Source organism: Panthera tigris, chromosome X (genome assembly GCF_018350195.1).
Source record: "Panthera tigris isolate Pti1 chromosome X, P.tigris_Pti1_mat1.1, whole genome shotgun sequence".
NCBI classification, from domain to species: Eukaryota; Metazoa; Chordata; class Mammalia; order Carnivora; family Felidae; genus Panthera; species Panthera tigris.
The window spans coordinates 89,108,401-89,126,179 of NC_056677.1; the positions used below are offsets into that span (position 1 = coordinate 89,108,401).

General features: G+C 40.6%; 1 protein-coding gene across 1 annotated transcript in view; it reads right to left on the reverse strand.

Annotated features, from left to right (window-relative positions):
* Window positions 1-6,921: 6,921 nt before the first annotated feature.
* GUCY2F (guanylate cyclase 2F, retinal) overlaps window positions 6,922-17,779 on the reverse strand; it is a 95,871-nt gene continuing 85,013 nt past the window's right edge. Inside the window, exons 16-19 of the mRNA XM_007091050.2 lie at window positions 15,701-15,795; window positions 10,055-10,143; window positions 9,878-9,966; window positions 6,922-6,972 (exon numbers count right to left, since the gene is read on the reverse strand). Of these exons, the coding sequence (XP_007091112.1) occupies window positions 9,879-9,966; window positions 10,055-10,143; window positions 15,701-15,795 (272 nt within the window). The 3' untranslated portion in view covers window positions 6,922-6,972; window position 9,878. The remainder of the gene's footprint in view (window positions 6,973-9,877; window positions 9,967-10,054; window positions 10,144-15,700; window positions 15,796-17,779) is intronic.

Consider the following 17,779-nt stretch of genomic DNA (forward strand, 5'->3'; position numbering starts at 1 on the left):
ATGACACTTCATAGCAGATCTGACAAATTGGCTTTTCCCAGTAGCTAAACATCAAGGCCCTCCCTGAGGCCTAGGCCCTCGTGAGATGCAGTCTGATAGCAATAGCATTATCCCTCATCCCTGACATTTGGTTAGAAATTGTAACTTTCCACAGTGCTTTGACATCAATTTTCTCTTCTTCCATCTTCACGGCATCCCTATGAGGTAGGTAGGACCAGGATGCATATCTCTACTGTCCTTTGCCAGCAAGTAACTGGAAGAGACCACAAATCCTTAGGCTCCTAATCTCTATTTTTTTATATCATCCTCAGGGAATTTAACAATAAATTGTCTGCAATCTAAAGGATAGCTTGATACAGGAGATACTGGAGAGCAAATAAGGATCATGTTAACTGTCCATTTTTTTAGGTTCTCTGTGCCAGGTCTCTATATTAAGCCAAATCAACAGAAAGCAATTTATCTTAACTATAACATCTTAGCCTTCTGAGGGAAAAAGACTCCTACTGGCTTAAGAAGTGACATTTTACGGTCTTTTCTTTCCTTTTTTTTTTTTTTTTTGAAGGGGAAGGAAAGACATTTTCATTAGAAGATTATACCTATATCTTTTGTAAAACCACATTGCCCATTATAATAAACACTACCTATTATACAAGGAATTACATGATAAATTCCTTCTAGAATTCAGTGGCAGGAAAAAATCTGTCTAGGCAGATGAACTCATAGGCGGTTTTCTTTTATACTTAATAGACAACCATGTGACTCAATTTTGTTGTTTTCCTCCCTTTTTACCTTAACTGCCAAGAAACTCAGGAGTAAAATTTCATGGTCAAATACAGTGATTTATCATGGGGCTATCTCAAGCTTCTAATTCTGTTTCTTTTTTAAAGTTTATTTATTTATTTTGAGAGAGAGACAGTGTGCATGCACGAGCGGGTGAGGGGCAGAGAGAGAGAGAGAGGAAGGAGAGAATCCCAGGAGGCTCCACACTGTAGCCCAACGCCGAGCTCAATCCCACAACCATGAAATCATGACCTAAGCTGATATCAAGAGTCAGATATTTAACTGACTGAGTCACCCAGGCACCCCTCTAATTCTGTTTATTATAACTCTTCGTTTGCTTATAACTTGAATTAATCTGATCTGTTTTTATGTGTTCTTAACATTTGAAAACTGCTTAAGTCTATCTTAAGGAGGCATGTTAGGAAATCATAGAACCAAAGACTTGAGTGGGAAGGAATCTCAAAAGATCATTTATCCCAATCCTCCATACAATGGTAGAAATATCAGCTACTCTTCCCCAGAACATGACCATTCAGCCTCTGTTTGAATACCCCCAATAACAGAGAACTCACTATCTTTGAGATCCAAACATTCATTTTTGGACATTTCTGATTACTAGAGAGTTGTTCCTTATGTTGACCTTATGCATCCAGCTTCCATCACTTGATCCAGATTCTATCTCCAGAGGCCACATAAAACAAAGTGAAACCCTGCTCCCCATGGTATCTTTTCACAGATATCAAGAAAACGATCATGGCCCCTCTTAGTCCCTTAGTCTTAGTATGCAGAGAGGCATAGAAACATTCATTTATTTATTCAACAAATATTTATTGAGTGCCTTCTATATGTGTCAAGCATTGTTCAGAGTACAAAGATGACTCAAACATGATTCCTGCTCTCAAGAGGCTTGTAACATGTATTATTTTCTCTAGACCAAAGTATAACAGAGACAAGTACACAAACGGCTATAAAACAAGTTAATATTATATAAACATTAAAGAAGTATAGGTAACATTATTATAGAAATTCAGAAATATGGACATATCACTAGAGAGAACAAGGAAATCTTTATGGAAGAAGCAGTATTTGACTAGACTTTCAAGGATGGGTTGAATTTGGGCCTCTGGTGGTGGGAAGCAGGGGAGCAATTTCAGGTAGAGGGAAAAGTACAAAAAAGGCATGGCATTAGGAAAGGTCAGGGGAAAGAACAAATAATAGGCTTGGGCTAGAGCATAAACTGTAAGAAGGATAGAGAAAGTTAGATTGGAACCTAACTAAGGAATTTATAAAAGTGTAGAAACATTGAAACTTTTAGAACAGGAAAATTATAAGTCCTGAACTTTAATCACAGAAAAGTGCGCTACAATACAGAGATACAAACGGGAAAAAATTACTTCCCAGAAGTAACAAAACCATCTTATAACACTCTTTTGGAATACTATCACTATAAACCATTCAAATAATATTGTATGTTCAAATTATAGGCATAAATGAGGATATTCCATATTAATGTTTGTCCTGTGAGGTCAGTACCTAAGCCAACCTAAATCTGACCAATGGGGCAGGTTCTACAGACTCACAATCATCTCAAGAAATTGACTCTAGATTGCTCCTGGACAAAGGAATACCCAAAAGAACAAGTATGTCTTGCTTAACCACACTAACAATGTCCCAATGAAGTTAATATACCACCATTTATAAAAAACTTAACTCCATCAGCTAGCCCCCTAAATGGCTCCCAGCAATTGCTTGGAGCAACTGCTTTTCCTTTGGTTTCTCATTTCCGGAAGGCCTGGTCATGGGAAGTTTACCTTGGACTATTCCACATGATGGGCTCAGTCACCCCTGAAACAGCTGAAGTCAGTGAACACATGAGCAAAGTCCCTCTTTAGCTATCCTATACTCACTGGGTATACAACTGTCCCCACAACTCATATTTCATGGCTCTGGAGGATAAAGGTGGTGTCAACAATAGTAATCTGAATTAGTTTTAAATTCTAATCTTGCTTTGAAGTTTGTGAGCTTAGTTCTCCTCTGACTTCTCTCACTATATACTGGAGCTCTTATTTGGATGATGGGCAACAGTGAGAATATTCTTAAGATATCCTCTGAAGTTAGGCCTCTTCTCAGGTATTTCTGAGACTAAATTGATAAATGGAACTAAGACCATGTGTTATAAACTATAAGTGAATCCATAAGCCTGGGAATAATTGGAGGTTTGTTTTCCATACATTTGGGCTAAATCAACTTGGGAATATTTATAGCTATGGATAAGATCCTGTTTGGTAGAGGTGATCTAGTGACCAAGGAATCTGCAATCTTTTCTCTCTCTCTCTGGACTGTGATGTCACAGAGTCACCTAGCTCAAAACACTGTAAACCAAAATATGCCTGCCAAGCTTGTGTCCACATGCATGGTTAGAGGTCTTATCCCAGGATCTCTAAGAAGTGTTCCTAAGTGTCAAGGGTTGTCCTTGATAACTCAGATCTCTTTTTGACTTTGGTAAGAACAGTTCTTCTTCTACTAACTAGATGGTAATCATAAGAAGATGACTTCTCTTCTCTGGACCCCAATACCCTTCTTCACCTTTCAACAGGGTTGATGATCTCCAAGCCCTTCCAGCTCTATGATTCTATGTGCATATTTATTTGCTTGGAATTCGATCACCTTTGAAAAATTCTTAATGGCATCTGGAGCCACTGTAATTTGCAGTGAGGCAAAGTGAGAATATAAATTAACGGTCACCTCTATTCTCAGTGCCTCTTTGAAAAAGGTCCACTACTGCTTGCTTGAAGTAAATCTGAACTGGAAAAGAGGTGACATAGCAGGGTTTTTTACAAACCACTCCAGAGAAACCCAAGCAATACACAAACAACAGATATATGACGTATTATTTAAGGTAACTTATGTCTGTGTCTGTGGTCTACTTATCAATTATCTTGACCTGAAAAGATGGCACAGACCAGAGAAGGGGTAAGAGAGAATTCTATTACAGAGTTTCCACTATTTTAATGGGCCAGAAGCAACCAACCAGATGGGAAATGTGCTTGATTAGGTCAACCAGCTTTAACTGGAAAATAAAATGGTCAATCCATTGTGGCCTTTCGTCTAATTAATGCTTACTTGATTCAACTAGGTTTTTAAGTTACATCCAATTGTTTGATGTCACATAGATGTGACCTCCCAGTGCATGAAGTATTACCATTTGGCTGTTTGCCACATCCAACTCCTTGCAAGTTGATTCCACTTGGATTAGAGACAGGAATGTGGTGAGATGAGTAGCTTGGTAATAAAGTTGTTTATACTAAGACTAAGACAAGGTAGACAGAATGGGAGTCCTTGGAACAACACTTTTTGGTAGAGTAGCTTTATGTAGTAAACCAAGTTATGGCTCTCTGATGAGGTATAACCATCTGCTATCTCCTCCTACTTACCTATGCCAAGTGAAATAAGGAACAAGTGGATCACTGAAAGCTGCCCAAATTTGAAACTGATTAAGCCTCTACACCAAAAGTATGGATTAACAAGGCCAGCAATGAAGTATAATGGACTAATTTGAGAATCAGCTGACTTAAGGTATCATTTGGCTGAGTGGATGTTATAACATGCAGTAATGTATGAAGTTGAGCCCAAACAAGGAAAAATTAGAATAAAAGATCTAAAGAGAATTTGAGCAATTTAAATTTCCTATAAACCTTTCTGTCTTTCCTAAATTTTCTGCAATGAACCTGTATTGCCATTGAGATCAGTAAGAAAAAAATCTAAGGGGACTTAAACAATGCCTCATGGGATGATCAAATTGTTAAATTACATGGTAAAGTACAGAAAAACCTCAAATAAGCACAACCCAATTTGCAATTCATTAGAATTTGTCTTTCTTTTTCCAATAATCTATTTTGAAAAGCGGAAAATCACAAGAAAACAAGGAGATATAGGAGAGGTAATGAAACAAATTCAAATCTGTTTGAAAAAATACATTGTTTAAATTGTTTTCTAAATATTTTGTTTTGTACAAGGAATATAAGCTAGAAAAGAGCTGTGAGGGAAAAAATCATTTAGGTCCCTCTTAACCACCAACTCAAGCCATTGTGCTAGTAGCAACAGGTGAAGAGAGAAATAATCAGTAGTATATAAGAAGTAGGCTTGACTCCACTATGTAAGTCAAATGGATCATGGGAGTAAAGAGTGTTTATCTTCTCCACAGATAATTAAAATGCTAAGGCAGATTAAAGGAAGCTTAGTTTTGGTCAATGCAGAAGGCTCTAATGAAACAGAATCTGGGAAAGGATGGAGTGGGTTTAGATAAGGGTTCATGGCAGAATCAAACAAAGGAAGACGTGATTGTGCATGAGACAGGATTAGTAGGCTATAAAAGGTAGGTTTGGTTGACACACCAGACTTGAGAAATACCAAAGAGGGAAATAGGGGACAGGATCAGAGAGCTAATGGATCACCCTCAGTGGGTCTTGTTGCTCAATATTTTGCAGGCCTAGGCCTGGGACTATAGTTCCTGGGCTAAAGGATTGGACTGTGTTTGGGAGAATCCTGATCCTTGGAGCCTATAGGTGCAGCCCCATTCCCCTCCCTCATCTTCAATGATCCTTCTATTCATACTAGAGGGCAGTGCCACCTCCTCTAAGAGAAGTGAAGTCCTGTTTTTAGTTGGTATCTTTCTTGGAAACTTCCCTTAGGCTTTGTCTCTCTAAAATCCTTAAATGCTCAGCTTTTGACTGAGACCTTTGCCACAGGTAGAGGATGATATTTCATGTCTCCCTCTGCCATGTCTAGAAAAAGGAATTAGAAACTCTGATCAAGGAAGCTGAAAGTCACCTTCAGCCTTTTCTGCATCCTTTTGAACAGCTTTAGCATAGTAAATAGACTACCTTAGGGTGAGAGAGGTTAAGCTCCTGTGAACAGTCCAAGGGTGCTTTGACTGAAAGTGGAGGGGAAACTGCTGGGAAGAACTTTTGACTTTAAGCCTAGATTCAGGGTGAGTCGATAATGGAAAAAATTAAATATGAGTGAGAAAGGTATCAAATTATACCTCAGGCATTTCTTTGAAAAAGGCTTGTTCTAAAAGAATTAACTGTTTTACTGGCTGATATGTTTGAGTTCAGCTGTTTTAATAGATTATTTTTTACAATAAAAGGGAGGAAAAGTTTGCTTAACTATTTTAAACATGCCTGTGACTTAAGTCTTATTGCTTTGGTCCATGTGATTGTGGCAAGCCATTGCCAATAACCCCTTGAAAGTAGAATTTGGAAAACTAAAAGCACAAAGTAAAAACAAATGTTCAAAGGGATTTATTTTAGGGGCCAGGGTAGGGGCTTGAAAGGCAGGGTGGACAGGAGAAGGGAGAAAAAGAACAAAACAAAGGGAATTGCTCAATTCAATCCACTACTTCTATATCTTTCATCCTGACGATATCTCCTACATCTCTTCCATTCACGTTCAGAATATAACCCTGAGGCCCAGTAAGATGCTCACCTATCTAGCAAGGACAATTCAGTTATGTTCCTTAAACTCCTCTTACTTAGACAGGAAAAGAGACCATGACAATTGCGGAAAGAGTTTGAATAATAAGCAATAAGAAAACAAAAGAACTTCTTCTTAGCCCTGAATTATTCAAACAACACAATTAACCAGACTCTTCTCCTCCCCCCTATTCCCTAAGCATTCCAGTCAACTGAGGTCACAGTAGACTGTGGATTCAGATGTATGTTTGCTGGAAGAGTTTTTTTCCTGGCACTAATCTCATAGTATCTGAGTTATAAATTGTGCTCATTAAATACCTTCTAGAGATTCAAATGAAATGAAAAAGAAAACAAAGTACCTCCTACTTTTTTTCTGTGAAAATAGAGACCTTCTTATCTTAGTCCAAGTTGGGCCTGCTATTTTGGAATGACTAAACTTGGAGGTGGTTCTCTCCCCTTCCTTAAGGTTCACATCCATTGCAGTGTACATTCAAGTGGCCTTTTTGGTGATAGCTGTGTAATGAACAAAACTTATTAAATTTACTTCCCAGGAGCCTCCCTCACACTGGAATTAGGCTTAAATAACCCTGTAGACTGGTCATCCTCAGAGATATAGTCATTCACTAATTTCTTGCCCAGGCAGAACAATTTGTTGAACTGGAGTGAGCTTTTCCATTGCCTCACCAAGAGAAGATTCCAATCTTGCAGCCCTTCACTTCTGGGTGGGAGAAAGAGAAAACAGTAAGTATACCTTCTCCATCCTAGGCCTTTCACAGAATTTCAATATGAATGATTCTAAGTCACACAATGCCACTCTACAAGAAGAGCTTACAAATTGCTAAACTTTCCTGGATCACTGAAAAATAAACATTGTTATATTTGTCAGGGTTGCCTAACTAGATGTTGCTATTTATAAGGGTTTTTTTTTTACAAATTTAACAAAAAAGGGGGCATGTTAATATATAAGTAATCTTCAACTTACTAATGAGATGTGTCCTGAACATTTATAAGTCAATGATTTGGAACTTGGAATGCCTTGCTCCATAGAAATTGTGTTATATATGTGGTGGTCAAGTTTCTAGGTCAGTCCACAAAGGCTGATTTAACCCACATGGAGCAGTTATATTAGAGCTCTGGCAGAGGTCCTAGGTCCTGAGAGCAGAAGGAAAAGCATGCTTTCTTCCCGTTATTTGGGTCCAAAGAAAACCCATAGCAAAGGTTTAAAAGTGGGGTAATCTAAACTGACTTTTCCACTCTCATACTTGTCTTCACTCTTCTCCCATCTCCCAGGGATCCATCACTCTTGTGTTGTCCCAAAGCCTCCACTATGACCTTCCTTTTTTTCTTCATAACTGCCAAACTTCCTCATTTCTCCTGGTGCCAACCAAAATGAAAGTTCCAAGTTCTCCTGAACATCCAGCTCAGTTCACTTCCACTCTGAGTGATTAGTCCTCCCTTGCCTTCCAAAAGGTACATCTATGATTGAAAGGCACATTAACCCCAAATGAAGCCCAGTTGGTGAAATTTTAGGGAAAGTAACCAGATGAAGTGATAACCTTTAGGAAGGTTTGGAAAGTGGTGGATATTTGGGGACATGAGGAAGGAAATACTGGGTAGACATCAGGGCCCTGCCTGAGAGGCAGCCACTGCAGTCAGTTCACCAAAGCTGTGTCCCTGTCACAGCATCTCTTTTTCCTTCCTGTATGACCCCAGAGGGCTCTCTAAAGGTTTCATATTTTCCCCTAACAGCTCCCATGACAGCAACAGCATGTGAGAGATAGTCATTGGTGTTGTGGGTCTTTTCAAATTGGATCTGTCTCATTAGGGGTCAGCCTAAAAATTCATAGAACATTAGCAATATTGTGGAATAGGTGATGTTACTGGATGACATCAACATAGGACATTTAATGAGAGATGTGAGATGTCTGAGAGCTCTTAGAATTAGGGCAAGCCTTCTGATATTTGTCAAGGGTACTCTTCTTGAGGATTTTTGTGATTTGCAAAGCCTGCCAAGGTCACTGTGGTCAATTAACATGTTGATTAAAGTATAAGTGCTAATGAGGCTAAGACCAGAGGTCAAATCCACTTTGGGGCCAATTGGCTTCAATCTGTTCCATATACTCACAGTCCACAGAAGCTTGCCCTCTGTCAAGGGGGTCCAGATGAGTGTGTATAAATGGCCTAAGTCACATCCATCTGCAGTGCTGGGGAAGCATTAGAAAGCACACAGCCAATGATGGTGAGTCAGCTGCAGTGTCTTCTGCAAACTCCAACACATTCTTAGGAATGGATAGGTTCTTGCACAGTACTTGTAATGCCTATGCCACCCTACCAAAGGGGAAACCCTTCAAGAGCTTCCAAAAACTTGCCTGCTGTGAGAGAAAGATAGAGAGACAAAGAGACTGTGTGTCTATGTGCATTTGTGTGTTTCCTTCCCTACAGAAAAGAATGTTCCTGGAAATTAGATGAATGTGTGTCCCAGCTGCCTATCTACTTGTATTTACCAATAGGAAAAAACAGAGCCAAGCTCCAGGATTGCAGGATTGCAAGGGGTGATACAGGGGGCTTCAGGGGAGCCACATACTCAAGACAGAAGACTTTCTGGAGCATTATGACTTATAGAAGGCACCTGTGGTAGTTGCAGAAATGAAGATGCACTGGGTTTCCTTGGGAGAGAAAGAGTTATAGAGATCTGACAAAGTCAATAGAGCTGACAAAGTCAATAGAGGCTAATGGGAAAATAGGAGGTATGTGGATGCATTTGGTAGTTGCTGCTACAATTGTAATTATTCTGAAACATGCTAAGAAACAAGGGAGCAGGAATGTGTGGAGATGCCCTAATGTTTACTTTAGAAGCTTGTGATTTCCAAAAACATGTGGAGGGAGAAATGAGTATTAGGGTCAAAGTCTTCATAAAAGAGAAAATAAGAAAGAATGATAGAGAAGAGATGCTGACAGGAGCCCCAGAAGGCAACAGATTCCTCAAAGATAAATATATGGGGAGAATTCTTGACAATTAGTCTGTTGTTGCTACTTTGGAATCATACCGTTCTAGTAGGGGAGGAGGGATGGGGGAAATGGTTCTGAATTCAAGCCAGGCAGTCAAGGAGTAACCAGTCTTATTTTGGTTGGCAATTCCAACCTCAGAAGCGCTCAAGCATGCCACCAGAGGAAATGACATAACCTCCCCTCAAAGATGGTCTCGCCAATGGATCCTGGGGAAATAAGATCATCATAATATTGTTGTGTTGCTTAGATGTGAATCCACAAAGACCTGAAGTGGCCCATCATGTGGTCCAGGTACTCAACAATGAAACAGACAGGTGCACCTGCCTGATTAATTGGATAACGAGGCCAGCCTTGTTTAACATTCAAATGTGTTATCAGTACGGGAGGCAAAGGTCTCTCTCAGGAACAAGGCAGCTGACCTCCCTCAGATGCAGCTTGCTCTGCAACAGGCCTCCTGACTAGGTTTTTGCTCAACTCAGTGGAGCTTGGAAATTCACCAACTCCATCACACTCTGCCAACCGAGTGTAGGCTGAGACTGGCACCCATGCCAAAGGGAGCCCCAGCGTTGAAAATCTGGCAAGCTCCCGTGCTCTGTTTTCCTGCTGGCCATTACCTTATGGCTTGTTTCTCACCAGCTGCCTTTCTGCTTTTCTTCTTTGGAAGGCTGCAATCTCCACTGGTTGCAGGCCATGGCCTACTTGCCTGTGGGGCAGGAGAGACACAAAAATAGTGAAGAGAGTGAAGCAGAGACAGCTTGGGAAGACTCTAATTAAGCCAAAACTCTACTTACCCATCTTTGCCCACTGGTGGGGGCACAGGAAGAGGTTTTGTGAAGCCTTTTTTTCCAACCAGCCAGAAGGTCTCTTCTGTGCCTTTGCCCTTATTATAGAAAATACACAAAATCTTAAACACACTATAACTGATTTTCCTAAAGATGTCCTTATGGTCATTGGGGTAGAAGCACTTAGTTTGGCTCAGAAATTGCCTCTGCTTTCCCCTGTCACCACTCCCTGGAATCTTCCTTCCTACACAGCTTCCTTGCTATTTATACCTGAGGCTCAGGCATGCTCCATAAGCTGACAGAGCATGCAGGTGAAAAGTGAACACCACTACAAGCTGTCATCCAGATGTTTTGTCTACCTACTGCCACATAGCTCCATCTTTGGGATGTGTGGCTCTTTGGCTTCATAGTAACCAAACTTCTGAATGCTGAATTCACAATTTTGTTTCTCACTTCTGCCATTATGTTTTGGCATTAGGCATCCTGTTGTCTTTCATATCTAGAGTACGTATATTCAGAGTCTACCTCCCCAAAGTACTCGCCATCCAAAGGCTCTCACAAAACCCCAAAAATGGAATAGAAATGGAAAGCAGGATGTGCAACTTTAAGGGCCAGGGCATCCTGGCTGCTTTGAGAAGTCTACATTTCTGTAGTGTTCTTTTCTTCTTGCCAAGGCATTCTTACAGGTAGAGAGAGACCCCAGGGAGGCTTCCATCTACAGCCCAATTCCTTGGTTGTCAAGAACCATGGGTCTGAGAAGAGAAAGGGAGTGTAAACTCCAGCTGATCACCCGAGAGCCTATGTGACGACCTCAGAGGAGCCAAATTTTCTGCCTCTGCTTTGCCCTCTCCTCTTTCCAATAAACCCTCCTCTCTGTGTTTCACTCTCTTCCTTTCAATTCTCTTTTGTCTGTTTTCTCATTGCCTCCAATCCATAAGAAAAAAAATGTGTTTACTAAGACTGAGAAAAGTAATGGGATGTGTTTCCAACTCATTAATCTGAAATATGGTCTCACTCTTGGCTGATCTCATTTGGCACAGTTCTAAATTGTTTAACTTAGAAATTCCAATTAAGTTTCCCCCCCCTTTAAATATCAAATCCATTGTTCTCTATTTTACATCACATATATTCATTCCTTAACAATAATGACAACAACCATACTAATAATAAGCATATTTAATGGGAGAATCTCAAAGCATTTTGCAGATATTTGGTTCAAGGCTCTGAACAAGGTCAGTATAGGAAAGTAGGAAGAGAATACCACAACATTCCAATCTTCACTAGTTGGCAACCAACTCACCCTAAACCTCAAACAATTGGACTGTTTGGAGCCACTCTGTTTTCAGAAGAAGTGAACAACTTTAAAATATACTCATATCACTCATTCTTACATTTATTCCACCCTTACTGTACCAGGTCTGGAAATACAGAGATGGGTCTGTCCTTCAGGAGTTCACAGTGTAGTTAAAAACACTGTCGGGTCATGCTGTGGGCTCTAAATACAAGCCCAACTCTTCTGCCTCCTAAGCTGTCTTCCTCACAGTACCTAGTACAGTGTCTCATACAGAATAGTTGCTCAGTAAATAGACTGTTCAATTAACTAAAAAACTCAACCCTTGAGCACTTGGAATACTCAAGGTGTCATTTGACCTCTTTGAGCTAAAGCATGCTCTTAAAGCTCAAACTTGAAGATACCAACCCCCAGGCATATTTGGCTGTTTTTCTTGAGATCTAGAGGCTATCAGGACAGCATGCCAATCCCCAAGGGAGCTTTGTAGATGCCAGAATTTTCCAGATATTTGGGTGAGTCCTGCGACACACTGGGATGCCGAAACTAATGCTTGCAAAAGAGAATGGACTCAGGCAAGCTTCCAAATGAAAGAGTATGCAGTGGAGCCCCAGGGGCTCTCTGAGGTTTTGGAGCCCATCCAGGAAAATTCTTAGAATCCTAGCTCTGTTTACCCACCCTACTTCCAAAATTCTGCTGAAGAGAGAGAAAGGTGGGGGACGGGGGACAAGTATGCAACAACCAAAACCTAAAGAAAACCCTTTGACTTGGTATCAATCCCTAGGCAGTCACAGAGACCCTCTCTCCTAAATAATAGCATCTTATTTTTGGCCTGACACCTTTAAGACACTGTGGCATCTCCTGTGTTTTTTTAATTCTCACAAAAACTCTGGAAGGTGGGTTTATTATTAACCTCATTCTGCAAATAAGGACACTAAGTTTTGTGGAAATTGAATGACTTGTCAATAAGTAAACATAGGTAGAACTTGAAACCAATTTTACTAGACTCCAAGTTTTATTTATTTTCTTTTTACTGTTACTTAGCTATTTTTTATTGAGGTATAAATGACACATAACATTATATTAGTTTCAGGTGCACAATATGATTCAATATTATAAAATGATCATCACAGTAAGTCTAGTTAACGTCTTAGACTCCAAATTCTAAATGCTCTTCCTTCTATACCATAGAGCTTTTCCAACACACTGGAGTCAAGGGACAGGTCTAGAGGCCAAAAAGCAACTATTAGGAATTTTAAACTTTGTGATTAATGAGCTTCCTCATAATCACACGCAAAAAAAAGGCCTCTATGTGAAGAAATGAAAGCACAGAGAAGATAAAGTCCAATGTCACACATTGAGTCATTGATGGGACAAGAATTACAGCCCAGACCTTCTGACCTTTGTGACTATGTCAATACAATCTCATTACTTCTTAGCTCGATGGCTGGTGTGTGTGTGTGTGTGTGTGTACGTATATGTGTGCATGTGCTTACACATGTGTATACTTGTGTATGTGTGTGTAAGGGGTTGAGGGTAAGGGTGAAAGAGGTTGGGGGAAAAAAAAGAAATCACAAATAAAACAAGACTACTGCTTAGGGGTCTGTGAATCAAATACTATTTAGCCCCAGAATTCAGAGACAAGGTCATAGGTGTCCACCTCCAGCAAGGACAAACTTGCTGAGAACAACCATTTGGGAAAGTCTTTTTAGAATGTAAATCTACTTAAGAAGCCATAGTAAACACATCTGATAAGTCTAGATATATACAAAGTCTCAGCAAGAAGCTTCCAACTTGTCAGAAAAATGGTAACTGAAACAGGACTCATGTAAGAAAAGAGGTAATAAGATGACATATCACCAGGCCATTAGGAGAGAAATATTGTAGAATTGGCTAGTTAAGCACTCATGATTTATTGCCAGTACAGGACAAGAGGGAGTTGGAGTGGGCAGTGGGACAACTCCCCAGAGAGGCTGAGCTTGTCACCTCTAAATGAGTCCTCCCCCAATCTACCTCAGTTTCCTCATTCTGACGGCTTTCTTTGTAACCCCCACCCACCAAATTGCTCAACTATACTATGTTTTCTTCTCTCACCCAATCCAATCTACACCTTTGATTCTAATAAGGGAAACAACTTAAAGTGTCATCACTCCAATGAAGGAGATGGAATGGGAAAAGAGTGTTGTTGATCCAATCCTTGAGCCCAAGAGAAAAGGCTCTGATGTAAGAATTTCAAACTTCAACCAGCTGGAAGGAGAGGATGCTTTCAGCCATCATCTTTGCCATCACACCCGGTGGTCTATCAAATGTGGTCCTTCTGACCCATGTACTAAAGCAATCCTTGCTTTCCAGCAACACAGACTGAATGAGGGATGGAAATATTGGCTCAGAATTTGTGAAGTGTGCTGGTGATATGGTCTTATTGGGGATATATTGCATGCCCCCAAGGGACAAGGAATCTCCTGTCCCCCAGTCCCTACTATGTAATGTCCAATACCTGCCTCTGGTGGGGGACTGGGGTACAGAAGCAGAAAGGAGCTCCCATTTTCTCCCTTCCTTCTTTGGGTCTTACTTCCTATTCTCTTCTTTCTTCTCATTGTTCCTTCCTTTCCCCTGGGGCCCTCTCTCTTCTCTCTTAGTATCTCCCTGTCAATCAGGAAGCCTCTACCACCTTAATAAGCAAGACCTGACACGGCCTTAGGGGAAGTCTCTCCCTGCCTCTTCTTCCAACTTGCTGTGGTACATTCCCAAATTCCCTGGGCTAAGGGAAAATGTGAAGCTAGAAAGGGCCTTTTTGATGTAGTCTTGCTTTTGTACTCAAAACACCCAGTGGTGCAATTACTTCTGATTGGAATTTGGGGTACAATAAAAACCATAAAGGTGGGGGCATATTTTTTCTTTTCCATTTCACAAGTGTTACCTCTTCAGCTCTTCAGCTTTTAAATGAGGGAATCTGTGCCCAGCAATACAGAGAGGAAAGTGCCACAGGAAATAAAGCTGCCTTTGTCCTCCTCTACTGAGAAATGACAATATATAGAGGGATCACAAAAGCCTTGGGTGATTTGATTCACTGTTCAAGTAATATTGCCACTCCTATCCTCTCACTGAGTTCTCTGCAGAAGTGGGAAAGGAACCTCTGTCCCCTCATAAATGACCCATCCCACCTGCTAGAAGATATTAGGATCTATTGGAGGAGACAAACTAGAACTAGCCAGAAAAGGAATTGATCAACTAGAATCAAGTCTTCCAACCTTTAACTTCTGAAATCCTTTCACATGTAAATCACTGCCATTTGAGGAAGGCATGCCAATGACAGAAACAAATTGTGCATCACTCAATACCCGGGTGTGGCTTTGCCCAAATATAATCATTGAGAAAATAATTTTCCTGTGCAATGGTATCATAGAAAGGGTACTGAGTGGGAATTCAGGCTTCCTGGGTTTTGGCCTGATTCTGCCATCAAATGACTGTGTGACTCTGATCAAATTACTTCACCTCTCTGGGCCTTGGTTCTTTGGCTCAAAATGAAGAAGTTAGATGATCAGATATATAGAGTCTCTGATAAATGGGGCAGCCAGGGGCTCTGGGGTTATCCAGAGGAAGATGAAAACAATCCAGTGGAGATGGGATGGAAAAGAAAGAAGGAAAGAAAGAAAGAAAGAAAGAAAGAAAGAGGAAGGAAGGAAGGAAAATGGAGGGAGGGAGGGAAGGAAAATGGGAGGGAGGGAGGGAAGGAAAATGGGAGGGAAGGTGGATGGAAGAAAGGGAGGAAGGAGGGGGGAAATTATTCTAATCCTGAATCCCAGATCAATTGATAGTGCTAACTGAGAGAAAATGTGCTACAAAATGTTTGTCTTTCATAGGAACTGACTTTATTCCTCCTGGTCCTTGGGGAAAGACATAAAGCCTCTCTGTAAATGGAAGGTTAATGGTGTGAATGAAAAATTAGAAAGGGTGGCCACTGAGAAGGCAAATAGAAAGCCCAAACTCACTAATAACTTTAGCTTATTGAACAATGTCTAGAACTGCCAAAGAATAAACAAAATGGAAGTTAGAAAATGTAAATAATAGTGCAGATCATTGAAAAACCAAATTCAGGGCAATTCTTTAAGAGAGAAAGATACAGCTCATAGTCTGAAAAATTCAGGAGTCTTAATCCCCATTATTGTAGCCATACTTAAAGAGAAGAAAACCGAGGAAAAAAGGGACAATCTCTTGGGAACTGCAAATAGGGCTGGATATTCTACCCAAATTATAGCTCTAAGTCTCAGACATCCAGGTAAACTCTTTCAGCAGACCATGACCTCTCCAGAAGCAGGTGTGTCCAAGTGGTTTGATTTAAAAAAAAAAACAAAAGGACATTATACCCTGAGCTCTGTCCTTCCTCGAAGCTCCACTTCATAGCCCTCACTTAGAGCTTGAAGAATTGTCACGGTGCTGTGACTGACATGAATGCGATAAGCTGTAAAAAGAAAGACAGAAATGACTCTGGATCCTTTCAGGTAAAATCAATGAGAAAAATATTAATGTAATAAATACCCCTGCTTCTAAATGAATGAGACCCTAAGAAAAGTGCCTGAGAGAGAGCTTCAGTTAGGGTTTCACGGGAGGAGGAACAAGGAATGATGGCCTTCCTCACCAGACCCAAATAAGGTGTTAGCTGTAGCACCTATCAGCCTCCTGGACACTATCTGAGATGAAAGGTCATGCAATAGAAAGGTGTTAATTTAACTCGAGGGTTATAACTCGAGTAGCTGCCACTACTGTGCTCCCAGATGAAACGTGACCTCCTCAGAGGGAAGTTCGGCTTCCGCAGCTTCTATCACAGGCTGCTGCTAAAGCAGAGCTCCCAAGGTCTACACATCCTACTTAAGAGACAAAAAGGTGTCTTTCTTCATACACACCTATACAACTATCTTTCAGTATTGCTGCACTTAAAATAAAACATCACTTAAAAATGTCCCAAGACCTCTGTCAACATTCTGTGGCAATTGTGCATTTATAGCTTTCCTTTGGATGGATACATCTAGCTGTGTATACACACGAATGTATTATTTTCCAATTAATGAGTCCAACCTGGGATAAGAGTGTTCTACATGGAGAATTACAACTAAAAATTTTATGTAGAAACCAAGTATAATTATTTGGTGACGAACAATCATTTATAAACTGAGGTAGAATCCTTGACTTTCCTGAAAACTATTATCCTATGAAGTAAAACCTTGTTCAAGTTGGGTCTTAAATAAAAGTTCAAGACATTCACACACACACTTGAGAAAATAATTCATCCAGAAGCTGAGAGCAATCAAAGCCAGAAGGCATGGCTAGAAAGAACTGCAAGAAATTTCTGCTTTGTGTACTCAAAATAACTTTCCTTCTTTTGACAGTTCAGTACTGTTTGTGTCTTCCTCACTAACTCATGGTCACCCAAAACCTCTGCTCAAAAAGGGTTCCTAAAAGCCACATGTTCATCTGGGTGTCCCTAGCCAGCACTATGTGTGCCATTCAACTAGCATCTGGTCGTCAGTCATAATCCTACTAGTGGGGAATACCCAGGTCAAAAGAGAGAGATAGCTCATTCCAACAAGCATCCAGTTGTGTGGCAAGGAGAATCACGCCACGACTGGGTCACTAGTTACTTCCATTCCAGAACCAGTTAATTCAACTGGGCATAAAGGAGACATTGACGAAATTAATTTTTCAATAGACCTATGACATGTCCTGATCTCATATCCAACATGAGGCTACCTCTTTATAAATCTTCAATCAGGTGTGGAGCTTACTGCCATATTTCACAACTCCTTTAATGCTGTGACTACATGTGTATGTTTCTTTGTATCCCTCACAATGTCTTCCTTGCATAGTCAGTGCTTAATAAACACCTGCTGTGCATGATTCACTCCATTTTCTTCTTTCTAGCTGATCACTGGACAAGGGGCTGCTTAAATCTGAAAATTCAATTTCTTCTCTCAGCTCTGTATTTCCAATGTGTAATGAGTGGAGTTTCCCTGGTGCAGACCAGAATATGACTTCAGTCTTCTACAAGCTTACATCAGTCCAGAATACCATGCCAAATCTGCATTGCGGTTCCATGATCAATTTCACTTCATCTTGGGTTGCACTTCAGGAACAAAGTCATATGCATGCAGTGTTTCCTGGATGACTACTTCCATGGCTTCTGCCATGTCTGTGGAGTTCGAAGACTTTCCCAGATGCCAGAAAATTTATTCTGACAACAGCTTCTAAGTTCCGTGCTGCCTCCTTAATCATGGCCGCACAGGCTAGATTGACTAAGACTGGACCCATTGTGCAAGCCTGTTTCTGAACATGAGTGATGAGGAGTGGGGTCAGACAGGGCACCACCCACTGTGATATAGGCCACCATATCATCGGGGACTAGTTTGTGTATACTGCTGGAGTTTGAGAAGAGCTTGTCTTGCCCAGTA